The following is a 19,917-nucleotide window of genomic DNA, read 5'->3' as shown; positions in this document are numbered from 1 at the left end:
CAGGCGCGGGGGCAGGAGCCCCCTTCCTGGCCCGGCCGCCCAGTCCCCCTCAGCTGGCTCTGACCAGGCCGCAGCTGCGGCCCCGCCCTGGTGCTTCCCCTGGGACACAGCCCCCCCCCCCCGAAAGCCCCCTGAGCAGCAGCTCTGCGCCCACAGGTGCCCCTCCCCCCCAGAGTCCCCAAACAAGCTGCCGGCTGCGCTCGGAGCCACCTATCACCGCCGCAGAGCAGAAGCCCACCCTGTGTCCGGGCGGCCCCCGCCCTTCTCCTTAACGCCCTCCCTGCCGGAAGCCACCCAGCGGGGTCAGCAAGGCGGTCTTGTCTGTGTCCCTCCACACCCTGAGCCCTGGCCTCCCTTTGTCACGACTGCTCAGAGCTGTCCCCCCACCGCAAGAACATTCTGGACCAAATGCTCCAATGGGCACGGGGAGCCTCAGGCCGCCATCTGGTGGCTCTGCCTTCCAGGGCTGTGCATCCCCAGCCTCGCCGCCAGGGCTGCAGAGGGGATGGTAGACGGGAGGCCTGGGGAGCGTCCCCAGAAGCGCTGGGTCCGGGGAGGGAGCCAGGAGGGCCAGGGCCCCCGGAGGGACAGCTCCGAGACGTGGCCCTGGCCCAGGAGGCTGGGACAGGGAGGGGCGGTTGTTGAGGACGCTCAGGAACTGCAGCGTGCCCCCTGCCACCCTGCCAGGCCATGAACTTGCTGAAAGAGCTGCAGTCTGCCCACGAGTTCAAGAAGGCGGTGCAGGAGGCCTACCCCGAACTCCTCCTGGCCCTCCTCACCCAGATGTACTATGTCTTGGAGCTGCACCTGCCTGAGGGGCCCCAGCGGACGGCCACGTCCAGCCCACAGAGGTAAGGGTGGGGGGCTCAGGCTCCACCTGCAGGGATGAGGCAAAGACACTAACTTCCCGGGGCTGGGAGAGCAGGGGCGCACCCCACAGCACCAGGCACCTACCGTCAGTTCTGGAGGCCAGGGTCCAAGTTCAAGGTGTCGGCAGGGCCGGGCTGCCTCTGCAGCCTGTAGGGGAGGACGCTTCCTGCCTCTTCCTCTCCCGGCACCGCTGCTCCCGCGTCACCTGGTGGCCCCGCTGGGTGGCTCTGGCTTCGTCCCTCCCCCTGCCCCCACCAAGAGGACACCAGTCATGATGGATTAGGGCCGCCTCACCTCATCCTGACTCCATTCCATCTGCAAAGATCCTGTTTCCAAATAAGATCACATTCACGGGTATGCGGTTTAGGACAGGGACAGAGTTTTGGGGTGGGGGGAGTTCAACCCCCAGACACGCACGGCCAGCGCCGCCGGCAGCACGGAGGGGCTCAGGGCAGGCATGTGGCCGCTTTACTTGCTACCCGAGGGTCGCAGGGCTGCAGGCCTGCTCGGTGACGGGACAGCACTGCTGCCTGCCGGCACCAGGGCCCCCTTCCCGGAACGGGGTCCTTGCGAGGGTTCGCTGAGATGTTTGGTGGCCTCCCCCATTGTACAGAGGCTCAGAGACGGTCAGAGGCTTTCCCGCAGCCGCACAGAATGCCCTGAGTTGGTGAGGGAGAGCAGTGGGATGACGGGGCCGTCCCCCCTCCCCCCTGCAGTCGCTGATGGCAGATGCCCCTCGGGGTCCCCGGGGCCCTGTAGGAGGGTCCGCGCCCCCCTGCGCCCGGCCACCGTGCGGCCGGCTGCCTCGCCCATCCTCGCGCCGGGTCGTGTCCCGAGAAATCCAGCAAGCGAGTCTCAGAAAACCTCCAGGACCGACGCTTTTCGTTTGTTTGTATTATGATGTGTTTCACGTAATTTGTCAGTTTTAACAGCTCTCCCCAAGGCGCATCCCTGAAAAAAATGTCAGTTCTTCTTGTTTGCTTCTGAATTCGAATGTGCATTAAGCTCTTTTTTTACTCACATCAACCATGCAAAATGCATGAATCTTCCCTAATAAGCTAATAAAATCTTCTCCTCCCAGAACGGACGTAGGAGGGCTAGGAGGGGGCCGCGGTGAGCCGTCTCCATCCGCCTGCGCCCCCCCAGCCTTACCCCTGCCCGCTCGGGTCCAGCCCCCTGTCCCGCCTCCTGCCTTCCCTACCCACCTGCCCCCCACACCACAGCCCAGCCCCCACTCAACATGTCCAAGGCCCCCCGCCACCTGCCTCTCCCCACTCAATTCCGAAAGAGCCAGATCCTTGCGGTGACCCAGAGGCCGCTCTCTCTCTGGCTCCCTGTTGCGGCCTCCAGGACCTCATTTCCTGTCACACACCCCCCACTCCCACCCTCTGCTCCAGCCTCAGAGGCCCCCACTGCTCCTCAGATGCAGCGAGTGACTGCCTCACTCTTCCCCTAGACCTGCTCACTTCCTGCGTGTTCCCAACCGCCTTCTCCAAGACAAGGTCCTACTCCCTGCCCCCTCCCTACTCGCCTCAGCCCGTCTGTGCGCACGGCTAAGGTGGCGGAGCCTGGTGGCAGGCGGCACCTGAAGAAAAGAGTGTGGCGGGTCCCCAAAACACAGAATCCCATGTGGTCCAGCAAGCCCGCAGCAGGGCGGGGACCCCCAGCAGGGACCCCGGGGCCCGCTCTCCCGCGGCCACAGTAGCCTTCTCAGGAGCCAAGACAGACAGACAAAGAAAATGTGGTTGGTCCACACAGTGCTGTACAAAGGAAGGATGTCCTGACACCGGCTACCGTGAGCGTGATCCCCAGGGACAGGCGCTGGGTGATACGCGCCCGTCACAGGACACCTGCCTGGTCCCCCCGCCGCCACGGGACCCGGGAGCCGCCATGTCCTGGCACAGAGAGCACACGGGGCGCCAGGGGCTGGGGAGGCGCAGAGTTCCCGGAGCTGGACGCAGAGAAATGTACTGAACTCCGGGCAGCCGTACACGCTAAGTGGGCTAAGGCGAAATTTTACGTTGTGTGTGCACTCCAACAACTGAAAGCTGAAGGAAAAGTCAGGAGCAGAGGGAAGAGGGGAGGGCAGTCTGGCCGCCTCCAGGGAGGGGACAGGACCACCGCCCCGGCTTCGGGCCTTGCAGGGTGTGCCGGTTCACCCGGGGATGCCAAGTCAGCCCAACGCCAGGTTCCCAGAAGCCCCTGCTGCGGCTGCTGGGACACGCAGTCCTGTAGGGTCATGTCCAAGGTGCACCAGGACCAGAAGCTTTCAAGAGTCATCACAGAAGGGACAAAGTGCTACTCTGCCCTGAAGTCCCCGCCTTCTGAAACTGTCATCACTCTGGCTGAGCCCAGTGACCTGGAAAATGGCACATTTGGGACAACATGTCAAGCCAGCTGGTGTTGGGGTGGATGTCACTGGGAATTCCATCCATGACACTTGGTTTCACAAATCTGCTCCGAATCGAGCTCAGTCCACGCTGACAACATCATTCTGGGAGCTCGCTCAGGCATCCAGGGTGATTCTACCTGTCATTCAGGGTCAGGACACATGTGACAAGGCGCAGGGGGGAGGGGGGGAGGGATGGGGACAGCCGGACCTGCCTTCCTGGGCCCTCGCCCCGAGTCCTGCCTGCGGTGCCTGGACAGCCCTGGGCCTGTGCCCGAGCCGTCACTGTGCAGGCTGGGAGCCAGGCCCCTGGCCAGGCCGGGTCACCAGGACAGGGCACCGGATCTCAAGCACGTGACCCTGCCCGGCTGTGTGTCTGGAGAACGGTCTGAGTGCACGCGCGTGTGCGGCCCTTGGAACCTGGTTTCTCTATGTCCTCTGAAGGCAGGGGGGAGTCGGAAGTGCCGACTGGACACTCGTCTGGGCTTCTGTGACCCCGCACCCCGAACCCCCTCCTCCCTGCAGTGCCCTCTGTATTCTTGGCCCCACATTTAAAGGGCACCACCCCTTCAGGGCTCCCCCGGGACCGTCTGCACCTGTGACTTGGGAGACCTCGAATCTCCGAGGCGCCCTCCAGCCCCGTCCCCGAGCTGCAGCCTTGGAGAGCCAACCAGGGACGTGATGCACGTCCTCACCCTGACCGCACACCATCTGATCCCAGACCCTCCCTCCTGGAGAGGGTGCCCTCCAGCCTCTGACCCCAGCAACTGACCCTAGAGCACAGCCCCAGGGTCCAAATGGCCTCATGCTGCCCCCTCCCCAGGCACAGCTCGTCCCCAGGGAGGCCTCCAGGCCCCTGGGGCCCTGAGCCCAGGCTGGAGCGAGAGGGTGCTTTTCTGTCCAGGGCAGTGAGGCACCCTCGCCGGGGCGGGGCTGGCCGGTGACGCACTCTGTCCCCGTAGCACGTCGCTGGAGGCACTGAAGAGTCTGCTGTCCAGCACGGGGCACTGGTGGGACTTTGCCCACATGGAGCTGCAGGACGCCTGGAAACTCTTCGCCAGCACCCGCACCTACCCGCAGGGCGTGCGTCTCCTAGCCAGGTAGGAGCAGGGTGGGGGCGGGGCCGGGGCGGGGCCGGGGCACTCCCGGTCCAGGGAGCACACCCGGCCCACGTGCACGCACATGGCCTTGGAGCACGGAAGGCGGTGCCCTTACCGCCCCCCACCCTGCCCCTTCCTTCTCCCCCCACTCACATGCACACCCTGGGGGCCTGTGGATTCAGGCCCCTTCCCCCAGCCCTGCCCCTGCCGGAGGCCGCCTAGGGGCCTGCTCCTCTGTCTCTCGTAGGCTCAGCCCAGGCCTGGAACCCAGCAAGCAGCCAGTGCGTACAGAGGGACACAACGCTCAGAGAAATGGGTGCCCAGCCAGGCAGGGCCAGGCCGGGGAGCCGTGGGAGGGCAGACACCAGGCCGAGCCCGCTCCCTTTGCCCCAGAGCCATGGTTCAGATCCCCTGCGGGCACATCAAGGCGGTGATGGGGCAGCTGCTGGCCGCCCTGCAGAGCGAGGAGGAGGGGGAGCGGAAGGCAGCCATCCTTGTCCTCACTGAGGTATCGGCCTGGGCAGGGAGGTGGGAGCCCCTGGGATGCAGCCCCCTCCTCCTGCTGCCCCAGTGCCCCATCAGGACCTTTTGTGGGCGGAGGGCCACCCAGACGGGCCCCTCACACACGCTCCCTCCCTCTCCCGTCTCCAGGGCGGTCCACAGCCCAAGCCAGGTCCCCCACACAGCGGCCGCCGTCAGTGCCCTGGGCCAACTTGTTGCCCCACCCATCCCGCCCTGCCCTACCCCTGCAGAGCTGATGGGCCAGGCAGAGCTGGGCTCAGGTCCCCCCTGGGGCTCTGAAGCCAAAAGGGCACAGGTTAGAACAAGACTGGCGCTGGGTGTGGCAGACTTCGCAGCTGAGGTGGGGCCACGGCAGGGGGCTGGGCAACGTCTCCATTAACAGACCTCAGCCTGGTGCCTCTCCCCGCCCACCCACCAGCAGGGATGTCCACGCCACCCTCCACGGGACTCTGGCCCCAGGGGTCCCATGAGCTAGGCCACTGGCCCCAGTCTTGCTGTGTGAAATAAGGCAAGACCCCTGCCCTCTCTGGGCCTCCCCAGCTAAACATGGAAGAATTGAACCAGCCTGGAAGTAGAATTCAAATACTCCTTAACCAAGATACCCAGGGGGTGCTGGCCCTCCCCTCCCTAAAACCCCTGCCGGACCCTGGTCCTAGAGCCCCCCTTCCAGACACATGCAGAGGCTCCCACGGGCCCCTGACTGCCTGCGCTTGGGGGCCGCCAGTTCCTCTACAGCCCCGAGCTCCTGGAGGTGCTCCCCAGACAGGCCACCCGGATCGTGCTGGCCCGAAGCCTTGGAGACCCCAGCCCTGAGGTCCGTGTGTTGAGCCTGAAGGGCCTCGGAAACATTCTTTTCCACCCAGAGAAGGTAAGGGCCTAAGGGGGATCAGAGCTGGCGTCTGCGCGCAAACACACACACACACACACCCCCAGGGCCACTGGGTGCACGAAGTGTAGACAGCCCTTGTGGGCTGGAGTCCTGGCTCTGACCCTCCCAGTGGTGGGGCTGGGGACACATGACTTCACCTTCCTGAGCCTCCGTTTCCTCATTGGTAGAGTGAGGTGGTGACAGGCCCCTGGGCAGGGTTGTGGGAGGGGTATAGCGTCTGCTCGCTGAGAACACTGTATCCTCCACACCTGGCGAGACAGTCCTGCTGCTGATGACAGGTGCCTAGGGGGACCCCGTCGGGGGAGCCTGCCCCCAAGAATCACAGAGATAGGGCCTCCCATCCCCTGCTGACTCCCGCCCTCCCCACCATCACTGGCAGCCCACTCCCACAGTGAACGGTGAGGCATCAGCAAAGATGGGGAGAGAAGGCCCCCCCTCAGCTCCTGGCTCTGGCCCGGATGCCTGACGTGGCCCCCGCTGTGGGTTCCCAGCGGGCCGTGCAGTGGTTAAGTGCCCAGGTGGCACACCAGGATGCCAGGCCCATCCTGTGCTCATTCCAGCACTTTCTAGCCGGCACGTTTTTCCAGCTCTCTGGGCGAGAGTCAGTGTCCACACCTGTGAGACAGAAGTGAGTGCCATGCTAAGTCCACGTGTATGTGGCACCGGGTTCCTCTCCAGACATTTGCTGTCATGAGCTGTGGCCTTTCATCCCGGCACTCTTTGTGGGACCTGCTGGTGGCTCTTGAGAGTGGAAATGTCAACTTAGAGAAAGATGCTGTCTACACTCATCCATCCCCCCATCTACCCATCCGTCCACCATCCGTCCATCCACATTCACCCATCTGCCCATCTATCCATCCACCATCCACCCATCCATCCACCATCCATCCACTCATCTACCCATCCACCCACCATCCACCCACCCATCCATCCATCCACCCATCCATCCACCCATCCATCCATCCATCCACCCATCCATCCATCCATCCATCCACCCATCCATTTACTCCTTGGGCCCTTCATCTATGATACATTCTTTCATTATTTCTTTTGTTCACTCTTTATATATGATTTGCTTACTCCGTTATTCCGATTTGCTCTATCATTCCTCCATTCACTCAGCCAGTCAGTCAGTGGGTCAGTGGTCAGTCATCCACACACCAGTCCCCAGATGTCCCTACAGGCCGTCAGTAGGATGTGTCCGTGTGCCTCCTCGGTGCCCCGCCCCAGGTGGGACCTGTGGGGAATGGAGAAGACAGACAGAAGGACTGCCAGACCAGGACGGCCAGGGCTGGGGAAGGGGCGTGGTTCCAAGTGGGGCACGGCTGGTGGCCACAGTGGGGCTGGGGGGATAGGCAGACCCAGAGCGTGGCGAGCCAAGGAGGCTGGCTGGTGTGGGGACAGCACAGGCTGACCCAGGTGGGGATGGAACGGGGCCTGGGGCTGAGGGACACCGGCGCTCACTACCCCACGGGACGGTTCCCACTTGCTGCTGCGCCCCTTCGCAGCCACCCCTGCCTACCGTCAGACACAAATTACACCCGCCAGGTAGTGGCACGTGTGCCAGGAGGCCAGAAGTGTAACACGTGCACCGGACCCAAGCTAACCACAGCGTGAACGGGGTGGTGTGCGTGTATCTCTCCAGGGGTGCGGCCATCCTAGTCTGCTCCTCCTCATTTGCCAGCACCCCTGCCCCGGGCACTCCCCTCACGGGAGGGTCTCCTCGGCCACCACCTTCCCCTCTCCAGCCACCTGTGCGCATCCTCCCCTTTGAGGGCACGACCCACAGGTGCTCCAGTCTGGGGGCCAGGCGGCCGCCCTGAGCTGCAGGGAGGCGGAGGGGGCGTCCACATCCTGGACGGCAGGGACCCTCCTAGCAGCAGGGCTTTGTGCTCGCTGGAGTTTGTGCGAAGGCGCCAGGAACACAAAAGTTAATGAACTATCTAGCTGCCGTGGAGTAAGGCGGGGAGCCCTCCAGGCGGCACCCCCAGCCCCGCTGCCAGCCTCCGGGCACTCATGTGCAGGTGCCCTGAGACCTCCCGCCGGGGACCCCTCCCTGGGCCCCTCGGCACACGGGCCGAGTGACTTTTACAGCCACTTGGTCCAGGACGACTCGCTCACTCGGTTTCCCTCCCAGTCATGGGTGGCCCCTTCCCTGGTCTCTCCCCCTGCCCTGGCCCCGCACTGGGGGGCACCCCAGGACTGCTTCTCCTCTCCCCCGCTGCCTTCGCCGCTCCCTTGCTGGCCCCCTCCAATCTTCAAGTACCATCTACAGGCCGACCGCCCCCAGATCCACATCCCAGCCCTGACCTGAACTCCAGCCTTGACCCTCTGCTCACACCCCAGTCCATACCTCAAACTCAGCATGTCCACAGCTAACTCTAGGTCACCCCCACAATCAGGCACCTCCTGAAACCTTCATCTCAGCTGATGGGGGCCCCAAACTGTGGGCCAGCCAGGCAATCAGGAAATCCCAGGCAAGCCCAGGGTCCACCGGCTCTCCCGCTGCAATACCGCCCTCACTGAAGCCACCAGCGTCTTCCCCAGGCCACTGCACCCCCCCCAGTCCCAATGGCTGCCCGTCTCCTTTCCAGTGTAGGCTCACGCAGCAGCCAGCAGTCAGCCTCCTGTGAGGATGTGAATCAGTCTCTCCTCTGCTCACAAACAGGGTAGGCAAGCTCCTGCCTCAGGACCTTTGCACATGCTGCTCCCTTTGCTGGAATGCACGTCCAGCTCGTTTGTAAGGATTTCCTCAGTTGTAACCTCCTCGGCGACACTTCCTCTGATCCTACTCAAACTTCTGTAACACAGAATCTGAAGCAGCTCCAGGCTCTGACCTGTCAGCACAGAGCCCGACGCAGGGCTCGAACCCACCAACCGTGAGATCCTGACCTGAGCCAAAGCTGGACGCTCAAGCAACTGAGCCACCCAGATGCCCCCGAAAACTTGTTTTAAAATTGTAAAAATCCCCCTGCTTTTCACACTGTCACTGATGAGGGCCCAAGGGCAGGACACATCCGTTTGCCAGCGCGCTGCTCTCCAACCACTCATCTGGACAATTCGCGGGCACCAGGCCAACAGGAGGCGCAGACGGAACCGGCCGAGAATGCTTGGGGTCTTGTTTAAAGTAGTGTGCAAGTGGGAAGGGGTGTCGTAATGGAGAGGGTCCAGACCACCTTCTGGGCACCCGAGTTCCCTGTGACATGGAGAACCCTGACCTCAGTCTGTGTGCACCTGTCTCGTCCTGGCCCCAGGCCCTTCCTGGCTGACTCACAGGGAGGCGAGGAATGGGGGCGAAGGCTGGTGAGGCAGAGGAAGGGAAGTGTGGTCTCCAGGACTCGACGGGGGGCCTTGTGGCCAGCATGGCGACAGGAGAAAGAAGGAGCTGGGAGCCACCTAGCACAGGGTTAATACCCTGGCACCCCGGGAGGACCCCCTCAGAGAGCGAAACCCTGTCTGGGACCACACAGCTCCTGGCGGGCAGACCAGGGGGGGTCCCAGCAGAGGCAGGGGCATGAGGCCGGGCGGATATGCAAGGCCAGTGCAGGCACACAGGCCGGGCTGGGGGCTGGGGAAGGGCAGCGGAGGGGGGCCTGAGATTGTTCCAGGTCCAACCCGTGGGGCTGGGGTGGGTGCAGGAGCCCTCAGTCCTGGCTCCCTCCCACCGGCCCCCATGCCTCCCCAGGGAAGCCTGCTCCGCGGACAGCTGCCAGCCTTTCTCAATGGCCTCTTCCAGAGCAGCGAGCAGGTGGCCGTGCAGCTCATGGGCACCGTGTCGGACGTGCTGCACCGCCTGGGCACAAACGGCATGGCCACTCAAAGCCTCCAGGTCGCCGTCAGCGCCCGCTCCTTTTTCGACGACGTGAGTGTGCCCTGGCAGAGGCGGGTACATGCCCTGCTTATGCCCCCCCTCCTGTCCCTCCCTCTGCTTCTCAAAGGCAGGGGGACCCCGGCTGCCCTTCTGCCCGCTGGCCTGGGGGCTGGGGAGAGGAGACCCGGGGGACATCTGGGTATGCACTCGGCGCACCTGGACCGCACGGAGCCCTCTGGCCGCCAGGGGGCGCTCGGCCCCTTCTCCACGAGGCTGGAAGAGCATCGCCCCCCTCCAGCCCCACCTGCTGCACCTTCCCCACCTTCCAGAAAAGCCGCCAGGCTCAAAGAGACTGTCTCCCTTCACTGGGGAACTAGGGGGATAAACCCTGCCTCCTCACACACACCACTTTCGTGACACTTGGGTGGTCAGGGTGCGATATGAGGGAGAAATGATTTCAGGTCCTGGTGGAGGGCCTGGGACCCACGAGGGGGCCTGTCTGAGAGGGGCCGTGCCAAGGGGCCCCAGAGCCCGGTGAGGGACCTGAGCCCCATCACTCCACAGGGTGGGGGCCCCAGGCAGGTTTGGCCGTGGCTCTGAGCCCCCGCCTTGCAGGAGCGGGACGGGATGCGGGCGGCGGCCATGGTGCTGTTCGGGAACCTGGTGGCAGCCTTGACAGACAAGGAGCTGAGCGGCCTGCGCACCCAGGTGCACCAGAGCTTGGTGCCCCTGCTCCTGCACCTGCAGGACCGCTGTCCGGCCGTCGTCGCGGTCAGTACCTGCTGACGGGCTCTCCCCTTGGTGGGGCTGAGGGTCCACCCGTGGCAGTAGGGGGCAGCCTTGCTCTCACGTCCATGACCGAGGTCCGCCCCTGCGTGGGCACGCGCGCGCACTCACGTGCATGCGTACAGCTGCGCCCCCGTGTGGGCAGGCCCCGGCCTGTTCCATCCCCACTGAGTCCCCACGCCCGACACATGGTGGGCGCTCCGGTTGTTCACCGACTTGGTGCAATGGCCAGGCTTTCCTATGTGCCCGCCGTGCCCCGTGCTGAGGCCGGTGAGACGCAGTGCGGCCTCCCGGACGGAGAGGCATCAAATGGCAGCTTCCAAAATGAATGGGAAAATTGCCTTGGGCCCAGCTGGGGGCCAGGCACTGAGGCCGGAGTGGGGGCTGCCCCAGAGGCCAAGGGTGGGCTGGGAGTACAGCGGGGAAGGACGGAAGCTTGTGGTCTGGGGGAGACACATCTCCAGCCCAGATGGCCCGGAAGCAGGTGACTTCTCTCTGCTGTCCCCACAGCAGGCCAAGTTCGCCCTGTACCGCTGCTCGGTGCTGCTCCGCTGGCGGCCTCGGCACACCCTCTTCTGCGCGCTGGCCTGGGAGAGGGGCCTCAGCGCCCGCCACTTCCTCTGGTCCTGCCTGGTGAGGGCCAGGAGCGCGCCAGACCTGGGCGCGGAGAGGGGGCGGGGCATTGGGTGGGGCCTGGATGAGGGCGTGGTACTGGGCGGGGCGGGCGGGGCAGGGAGGCGGGACCTGGGTTCGTGGAAGGAGGCGGGGTCGTATTTCTCACCCCACACGCAGCCCCGGGGCTGGCGGGACTGAGCTGGGTGGGGCTCTGGACCGGTCGGTCCAGCAAGCAGGGCACGCTGTCCTCCGGCCAGGTGACCCACAGCCAGCAGGAGTTCAGCATCCACGTGGCGCAGGCTCTCATCTACCTGCACAGCCGCCACCACCACATCAAGACCTGGGCTGTGCTCTTCATCGGTGAGCAGGGGCGGCTGGGCTCTGGGCCCCTCCTGCCTGCCCTGCCTGGGCATCCTGAATCTCACCTGCCCTGGTCCCGCCGCCAGCACCTACCCAGCTACAGCAAGTGCAGCTCAGGGTCTGCTGGCAAGAGAGGAGAGGTGGTGGGTGAGGGGCCCCAGAGGGGCAGGAGAGGGTCTGAGCCTCCCCCACCAGCAAGCCCCCTTCCACTGGCCGGCTCCCCGATCCGTCCCGCAGGGTACACCATCTGCTACCACCCCCAGGCCGTGTCCCAGATGATGAACAGCGCCAACACTAGCCTGCTGCTCTGCAGTAAGCATCCCTTGTCCCCCCCCCCAACTCCGACACCACACCCCCCGCCCTCACCTCCCACCCCGCCTCCGGAGGTGGAGACGGGCACTTGTGGGATGGGGCTCACGCCCTCACTCCACCTGAGGCTCCAATAAAGTAAGGCTGTGGGTGGGCACCCAGAAGTGAGGGGCAAGGCATAGGTGGGGCTGAGAGGCAGAGGGGGTGGGTCCAGGTGTTGTCCTGCATCCCCCCACCCATGCTAGAATGAGGGGCTGCTCTCAGTGAGCGTGGGACCGGGCTCCCTCCACCTGGGCAGGACTGGGGGCAGGACTCCAGGGCACTTCTGACTTGTCTCTCCTCCCCTGGAGCTTTTGAAGATTTCAAAAAAGACCCAGAGCCCAGCATCCGGGAATTTGCCACCAAGCAACTGTCTTTCCTTCGGGAGGTGGTGGCCGCCAAACCGAAGTGACCTCCAGAAGCCCTCCAGAAGCCTCCTCCTCCCCTGTGCCCACCAAACTGGTCAGCCCTGCCCCACCGCACAAAGCTTGATTGCATAAGATTTTTCCATTTCAAAGAAAAATATAGATTCAACAAAGAAGCCTCACACCTGTCGGCTCCCTGCCCGCCATCTTGTGGCGCCAGAGGACCGAGGCAAGCCCAAGGAACACTGGCAAGACCAGAGGACAGGGACAGGCCTAGAGTAGAGGGCGCAGACCAGGTCTCCCAGAGACAAACTGTGAAGTCCATGCAGGGTCCTGCGAATGAGCTTGTGGAAGTCAGGTGGACTCCACCTGACCAGAGCCCAAGCCATGGCCCGCCAGGGTCCTGGGTACCGAGAAGGCTCTCCAAGGGCAGCCACAGTGGAATGGAGCCATTTGCCAAGGTGCCCCCAACCCCCGAGTCTTCAGTTTGTCTCTGGTTTGGAGATTTATGGTCACTGAGGAGCTGCCAGTAGGGAAATGGCCCCTTGGCTGGTCTCCTTCAGTCCAGGTGTCTCAAAGTCTCCCTCCACCGTGACCCAGTCAGGGCTGGGTCACAGCCAGACCTTCCCAGCAGACCCTGGATGAGCTGTGTGGCCTGAGGCAAGGGTCCTGGCTCTCTCTGCCTCAACTTTTCCATCTGTAAAATGGGTAGAAAGACCTTCCTCCCTGGATCCCTTGCAGGACTGAGTCCAAAGGCAGTCCTCTCCAGCAAGGACCCCCATCTCCCATGCAGCCACCTGGAGACCCACCTGAGCCTCATCCAGGCCCTCCCTTCTCAGCCTTGGTGTTCCCACACGTGAAGTGGGCCGATGGGCCTCTCCCCGGTCTGCCGAAGTGCCCCCTGGGGCCTGAGTCCTAGGCTGTCTCTCGGGACCCCCACTCGACCAGCCGGCTTCCCACCCACCTTGTCTCCCAAGTGCGCACACTGACCACCTCCACACTTTTGCTCAGGAAGCTTCTTCCCCCCAGAACACCTTCCCCACCCTCTCCCACCCGGGGCCCCCACACTGCCCCATCCTTCAAGGACGAGCCTGCATGTCCCTGCCAGAGGGAGCCCCCTTCTCAGCCCCTCCCCAGCCCACCCTGAGCACGAGCCGCCACTCCCTTACACTAAACTCCAGGTTGTCTCACCCGACCCCCCCCCAGACTGTAAGCCCCTTGGGGCAGGGATGCCCTGCGGCTGCACAGGGCTGGCACAGAGGCCCCGAAACTTGGATGGTGGGTCAGAAAACTACAGCGACCCTCCTGGGGCACGCATTTACTAGCCTTCTTGGATGTGTTTCATTTGGTAGAGCTGGGGCCCCGGGGCCCAGAGAGGGCTGGGGTCTGCGGCCCCCAGCCTACCCTTCTGTCCATGTCTGAATAAAGCCCCCGAGGAGCGACTCTGGGTCGTTCTGCCCTTTCCCAACTCCTATCCTGTGCACGGATCTCCCTGAGTCCTCCAACCCCCTGGCTGGCGTAGGGGATGTGCTCCTTTGGGACCAAGGAGCGGGTTCACAGGGTCCCCTCAGTGTAGCCTGCTGGGTGTGGTCTCCAGGCATGGGCACAATCTCCCCTAAAAGGGAGGGCTTCCCTGGGCTCACACATCAGCTTCTGGGCGCTGCTGGCAGCGGGCAGGCAAACCTCCTGCACACCCTCCTCTGGGAAGTTACCTGCAGGGAAAGAGAGCTTGGAGCTGGTGGGTCTGGGCCCGGTGGGCTCCTGGAGCCGACAGTGACGTGACAGACAAGCCTGGAGTCTGGGCCGGGAGGGTCCCTCCCGAGCAGGGTGGCTGGGCTGTACTGAGCGGGCACACAGGCGGTGCCCTATTAGTGGCACCAGTGGTAACAGTTCACGGCCAGGCCGGTGGGGGGACTGAGGGACGGGGACACAGGCCCACTGTGTCCCTGCTGGCCACACGCCTGGTTCCTGAGGAAGGAGCAGGTCCCAGACCCCCCCGCCCCGGCCTGTTGTTCAAGTACTAGTGGAATAGGCCCAGGCAGGGGGTACCTGTGCCAAGGCCCTGACATTGCCCTTCCCGGGGTGCCTCCTCCCTTGGAAAAAGACAAGGGGTGAGCCCCGGACAGCTAGGTAGGCCCGTCCCCAGGGGCCCAGCCCCGAGTGGGATGGAGGGAGTGTCAGGACAAGCAGACACAGGTACAGAGTGGCCTGGATGCCCGGCCCGGGGCTGCGACCCCTGAGACGGCACTGGGTCCCAGCAGCTGGGAGAAATGTCATCAGGGAAAGCCTCTGGGTGGCATCCACAGGCGGTGTCTGCGGGGAGGAGCTCTGGCACAGACCCCCCTGCCCCACTCCCCACCAGCCAGCCAAGCCAGCCCCGCCCCTTCCTCTGGCCACGCCCCTTTCCTCAGCCAGGCAGCACTGGCCCCCAGCTCTGGGACCTCCCCCTCTTGTACACTCAGACTCACCAGGGTCCCCCTGGCCTCCTCTTCCCACCCTGCGCTGAGGGCATGGTGCATCCCTGCACCTGAGCCATCCGGGCTTCCGAGGCTGAAATAAGGGCATCTGGTGAGGGCAGGAGCCGCCGCCCCAGTGGGCACGGGCCCTGAGGAATTACCGAGTGAGCCCCCTCCTGTCCTGCAGGCAAGGCAACTGGGCAGGGCCCCACACAGGCCACATTAGAGAGGTGCTCGCTCTTGGGATCAGGACGTCCCCTGCCCCAAATCCAGGGAGAGCAGGGACGCGGCGCTGACACCAGGGGGAGCCCAGCGCAGCCCACAGGAAGGCCTCAGGGTCAGGTGGTGAGCAGCGGCCTCCCTGGGCTCCACCCGGTCTCCAAGGCCCCCCCACCCCGTCCACCCCGCCCGGCCAGCACCCCACTCTCCACGCGCACACAGCCACAGAGTCCTTTTTTATTGCCTTCGGGTGTCCAGGACATCTGACAGCCTCCAGACCCAATAACTGAAAGTGCCAAGAACAGGTCAGGACGGAGTAGGGGTCAGGCCCAGTGGCTAAAAAATTCACCTGCCCCCTAACAAATGAGCCTGAGAGGAAAGCTGCCCAGCAGACAGTGCGGGAGGGCCGGGCCGGGGGTGCCCCAGCCAAGCCTCGGAGAGATAGAGAGCGGCAGGCACAGAGACAGGAAGAGAGAGACATCAGACTCGGGAGAGGCAGAGACACAGAGAGACACAGGCTGTGGGGTCCAGACGCAGAGACACAGAGCCTGGAGGCAAAGGGAAGGGCAGGTCCGCTGAGTGGCGGACACGGGCAGACGGAGACACGGGGAGGAACAGACGGCAGAGGGCACGCAGGGCCCAGTGCACATGGGGGTGCCGAGGTGCCGGGACCGGAGCCCCTGCTCGAAGCCCCTGGGCTACATGACGCAGCACTTGGTCTTGTGCGCATGTGGCTCTTTGAACCGCAGTCTCTGCTTAGGCCGGTATTTCTCCAGGTAGGTGAGCTGTTTGCTGTTGATGGCTCCACGCCGCTTCCTGGGGGGACAAGACAGGGCTGGGGTCGGGGGGCACGCTCAGCCCCTGCCCAGCCCCGGGGTCCCGGGGGGACGGGACAGGGCTGGGGTCGGGGGGCACACTCAGCACCTGCCCAGCCCCAGGGAGCTCTAGGCAGAGCTCCCCTCACCTCTGGGCCCATTCCCTGGGCTGTTCCCAGTGCTGAAGTCACCCTTCCAGTACCTGCTGTCACTGCTGCCGGTCTTCACCTCGCCTGGCGGTCACCTCCTCCAGGCTAGCTCCCAAACCCCGTCCCCGCATGGTGCGCACCCTCCCAAGGTGTCCTGGCTTAGCCGGTACCACCCCAGCCCCAGGCACAGGCTCCTACAGGGCCACAGGGTGGTGCCCAGGCAGCTCTGCAGCCAGGGAGGGAGGGAGGGCCTCAGGTGACAGGTGGCAGGGGGTGGGGGGCCCCTAAGGCTGCCATCAGGCACTTCAGGAAGTATCCGTCCCCACCCTCCCACGGACTTGCTCTGGCCAACAGAAAGGGGTGGAGGAGACGGCAGGCAAAGCTTCTGGAACCCCTCTGGCCCTGAGACGGGCACCACTGGAGAAGGGCTGCCCCACTGGGGACCCAGGGTCCCCGAGCAGAGCTCCCACGTAAGCATGTCCAAGGGCCCCATACGTGCAGGCCGAGTCTAAGCTGCGCTGAGCCGCTGGGCTTTGGACCTGCCGGGTGCCGCGGCCTGTCCACAGTCACACAGCCGAGGACCACAGGGCCAGGGGCCACCCCTCACCCCACAGCCCCAGCTCTAGGGGCCGCACACAGGGACAGGCCCCCACGGGGGCAGGCGGCCCGGCGGCGGGGCCCTCACAAACGCGTTGGAACCACAGAATGAGGCTGAGTGCGGCGGAGAGCATCCCTGAGGTCACAGGTGGCCAGGGGTCAGGAGTGCCTGCCGGCCAGGGCGGGGAGAGCAGAACAAGGACCCCCTAACCCAGACCCCCAAACATCCACCATCTGGCTTCCGCCCCCACCCCCAACCCCACCAGCCACTCACTGGCGGATGAACTGGATGGCATCTTCATACTTCATCCCGCTCTCGATGAGGGCCAGTGCCACAAGGACCGGAGCGCTGGGGGCGGATGCAGGGCGGGGTCACGCCTTGGCACCCCCGCCCCTCCCCTTCACACCCACCAACACGGTGCTCAGGCTCCCCAGTGGTGGCACAGACACAGCTCAGCCCTCACACTTGCTGTGCAGTCCCAGATGGGCTGAGCACCTTCTCTGAGCCTCAGGCTCCCCTGAGAGCCAGAGAGAGATCAAAGCCTCTGGCCTGTGATGGGGGCCTGATAGACGCCATCAACCGGCTTGCCAGTTCTCGCCGTGACACTGGGGGTCCCCTGCCCAGGCCACGATGGCCAGCTCACACGGGGCTGTCGGGGGAAGGGTCTTTGGATCTGGGCGGGGGTGGCAGCTCAGCTCCTTCCCGCTCGAGTACCCGGACTAAGTTGCAACCCAGCAGCGGGGCGGGGTCAGACTTGGGGAGGGGCTCCCACCCTGCGTGGGGCCCAGCACCCACGTTCCAGATCAAGGCACACCTCAGGATGCCCACATCCGGTGAGCCCCGCCCTGCCCCGGCCGCTCACCGTCCCAGGCCGGCCACGCAGTGAACGGCCACACAGCTGCCAGGGTCATCGCAGAACTTGGCCTTCAGCAGGCTCAGCCAGTCCTCCACCACTTTCCCAGGGGGCGGCGCCCCGTCGTCAAAGGGCCAGTCCTGCAGAGAGCAGCACCGTGAGGCCGGAGGGACAGGCCGCCACTCTGGGAAGCACAGCGTGGCCCCACGAGGGCAGAAAGTTGGCCCGGCAGGCAGTCCCCACTGAGGGGCTCCCCAGCCTCCCTGCTCCAGGAGGATGTCCCCTACTCCAGGAAGCCTTCCCTGCACACCCCACCCTTCCCTTTCACGAGCACGGTCAGCCCTGTGTCCCCTGCCCCCCAGCCCTCACGGTGGTTCTAGGGTCACACCCTGACCCTCGCCAGCCTGAGGGACTCTGGGTGGGCAGGCCCAAGGGGCGGAGACTACAATGCCTGACAGGTGCCTCTTCACATTCCCAGCCCCCAGCCCAGTCACGGGAGGGAGGGAAGACGGGCGGAGCGGTGAGAGACTGTTTTGGAAGCTGGATTCCAGAACAGTTCCAGCTGGGCCCTGTCCAGACTTTCGGGGACTCATTTGGTTTTGAAAATGGAGCTGTGCCGCCCACCCCCCGAGGGCCCTGGGAGAGGTGGGCGAGCCTGCCAAGTTAGGGCCCAGCCCAGGGCACTGCCGTGAAGACGGGGTTACTTAGGTCCCAGTAAAGGCGATTTCCGCGGGGCAGAGGGGATGAATCCGAGTGGGCTCCCTGGAGGCAGAGGGGGAGGCAACCCGCTGAGGGAAAGCTGCTAACTAAGGGGTCCTCCGGTGCTGAGCTGGCCAAGGCCTCCCGGACTCAGGGCTGTCCCCACCCCGCCACCCATTGCCTTGGGCAGCCCTGCCTTAGAGGACGCTCCATAAACCAGTGGCCCGGCCCACAGGCATGTGGCAGCACGGCCCCTCCTTCCTGTGCCTGGACTGGGTCCCTGGGGCCAGGGGACCAAGGAAACAGCCCCCAAGGCGCCCCTCCCCACAGCCTCCTCGGACTGCTCCCCCAGGGACCGCCCCGGGGCACCCGCCCCACCCGCCTCCCCACACGTGGCCCACGGACACACCGGCAAGCCTGAGGTGAGCCCCCAGGGGCCCCAGACAGGAAGGAGGCAGCACAGAGCCCCTGGGGCCCGGTCATCCCGCCCTGCTCGGACCCCTGCACAGTGAGACCTCGTCCTGGCCACAAGGTTGTGGGGGCCGCGCCCCAGCACCTGGCGGGGGTGGGGTGCTATCAGGAAGGTGCTTCCCCGCCAAGTGGCCCCAGCTCTGGCACCTTCTGGCTGTGGCCTCAGACAACAACTGACCTGAGCCTCAGTTTACCCATTCAGAGCCCCACGCGGGGGCTGCCATGCAGTGATGGGGGGCGGTGCCTGGCAGCCCAGTCCCGGGGAGGGTCCGGTGACATGAGCCATGGCTGAGGGCATGCACAGGCACAGGCTCCTGCCAAGTGGTCCCATTGGCCTCTAGACACGTGCCCAACAGCACGTGGCCCAGGCGCCAGCACGCCCCCGGGGGTGGCAGGCGGCACGTAGCGAGGCCCATGGGCCTGCATCACGGTAAGGGGGTCCAAGCTCACAGCGCCACCCCCCGAGCCCCAGGCCCTCACCACCACGGTGATACCGTCCTTCTCCAGAGGCGCCTTGTCGTAGGTCACTTCACACACGCGCACCACGGTGGTGGCCCCGTACTTCTTCAGGTCCTGGCAGGGAGGGAGGCGAAGGCAGGCCGGGCTGGGGCTCAGCAGTGGGTACGACCTGTCCGGGGCCCCCAGGGCAGGGCAGGGCAGGGTCCCCTCCCCCCACAAAACCGAAAGGCTGATGCCAAGAGTAACAACCAGGCATGGCCTTTCAGGCCCCATGGCTTGCTGTGGGTGGAAAAGGCTTTCCTGATGCTCCGGAGGAGGGTCCCTGGGCCCACCCAGTGCGGACAGTGTGTCCCCACCTACCCTCATTACGATCGTGGCTAGCCAGCCACGAGCCTGCCTCCGGCACATTCCTGCCCTCAGCCTGGGAGCTCAGGACCACCCCCCACCTTCCAGCATTCTCTAGACGAAGCTCCTGGGTCCCCAAGCAGGGACGGGACACTGTGGCCTGCGTGTGGCCCTGCACGGTCCCCACTCTGAGTTGCCCTCATGGACGGGTCCAGTTGAGGGCACTGCCGGACCCCACACGGGGGACGGCCCGCAGAGTCTCGAGGGGCGGCCTCAGCAGGCGGTGCCTCACAGTGCACGGGGCAGGCGCCCGCTCAGCGGCCACCGGGAGGGAGCGGCCCACACGCGCCAGCGGGGAAGCCCCGGGCTAGCCGAGGAAAGGTCAGGGCAGCCGACAGCCAGGCTGGGGGGGGGGTCACCGGGCCGCATTTGGGGGCTACTCCCACACACCTGCTCCAGAGCTATTCTGGGAGTGGTGCGGTCTCATCAGCTAGCCCTTGCTCATCATGAAGGAGGGACACTGGACACAGTGAGGGCAAGACAGCTATTCTGAGAATGCGGGCACAGGGAGGCGGGCGGGGCCCTGAGGCCGAGGGTTACCGCCGGGTTCCTCTGTGCGTGCCGGCAAAGGGTGCTGCCACCCGGCCCAGGGTTGAGCCCTGACCCTCATCACAGACGGCCCTTGCCCCAGTCACACTCTGAGCCCTGACCCTGGTCACACTCTGGTCCCTGGCCCTGGTAACACTCTGGTCCCTGGCCCTGGTAACACGCTGGGCCCTGACCCTGGTCACACTCTGG

The 19,917-nt window shown here is 64.9% G+C and overlaps 2 protein-coding genes across 2 annotated transcripts in view; one reads left to right on the top strand and one right to left on the bottom strand.

The window, feature by feature from the left end:
• The window catches only part of LOC115278864 (maestro heat-like repeat family member 5), a 56,684-nt gene extending 44,456 nt beyond the window's left edge, over positions 1 to 12,228 (top strand). Inside the window, 10 exon segments of the mRNA XM_029923336.1 lie at positions 688 to 851; positions 4,222 to 4,359; positions 4,753 to 4,867; positions 5,606 to 5,749; positions 9,456 to 9,632; positions 10,197 to 10,352; positions 10,878 to 11,000; positions 11,240 to 11,342; positions 11,580 to 11,654; positions 12,002 to 12,228. Of these exon segments, the coding sequence (XP_029779196.1) occupies positions 688 to 851; positions 4,222 to 4,359; positions 4,753 to 4,867; positions 5,606 to 5,749; positions 9,456 to 9,632; positions 10,197 to 10,352; positions 10,878 to 11,000; positions 11,240 to 11,342; positions 11,580 to 11,654; positions 12,002 to 12,102 (1,296 nt within the window). The 3' untranslated portion in view covers positions 12,103 to 12,228.
• A 2,719-nt stretch (positions 12,229 to 14,947) lies between these two features.
• Positions 14,948 to 19,917, bottom strand: part of PTP4A3 (protein tyrosine phosphatase 4A3) — a 7,102-nt gene continuing 2,132 nt past the window's right edge. The window contains exons 2-5 of the mRNA XM_029923900.1: positions 18,796 to 18,888; positions 17,155 to 17,285; positions 16,566 to 16,640; positions 14,948 to 15,546 (exon numbers count right to left, since the gene is read on the bottom strand). Coding sequence (XP_029779760.1) covers positions 15,429 to 15,546; positions 16,566 to 16,640; positions 17,155 to 17,285; positions 18,796 to 18,888 — 417 coding nt within the window. The 3' untranslated portion in view covers positions 14,948 to 15,428. The remainder of the gene's footprint in view (positions 15,547 to 16,565; positions 16,641 to 17,154; positions 17,286 to 18,795; positions 18,889 to 19,917) is intronic.

This window comes from Suricata suricatta, chromosome 15, assembly GCF_006229205.1.
Source record: "Suricata suricatta isolate VVHF042 chromosome 15, meerkat_22Aug2017_6uvM2_HiC, whole genome shotgun sequence".
In the NCBI taxonomy this organism is placed as follows: domain Eukaryota; kingdom Metazoa; phylum Chordata; class Mammalia; order Carnivora; family Herpestidae; genus Suricata; species Suricata suricatta.
This window is presented reverse-complemented; position numbering and strand designations above follow the sequence as displayed.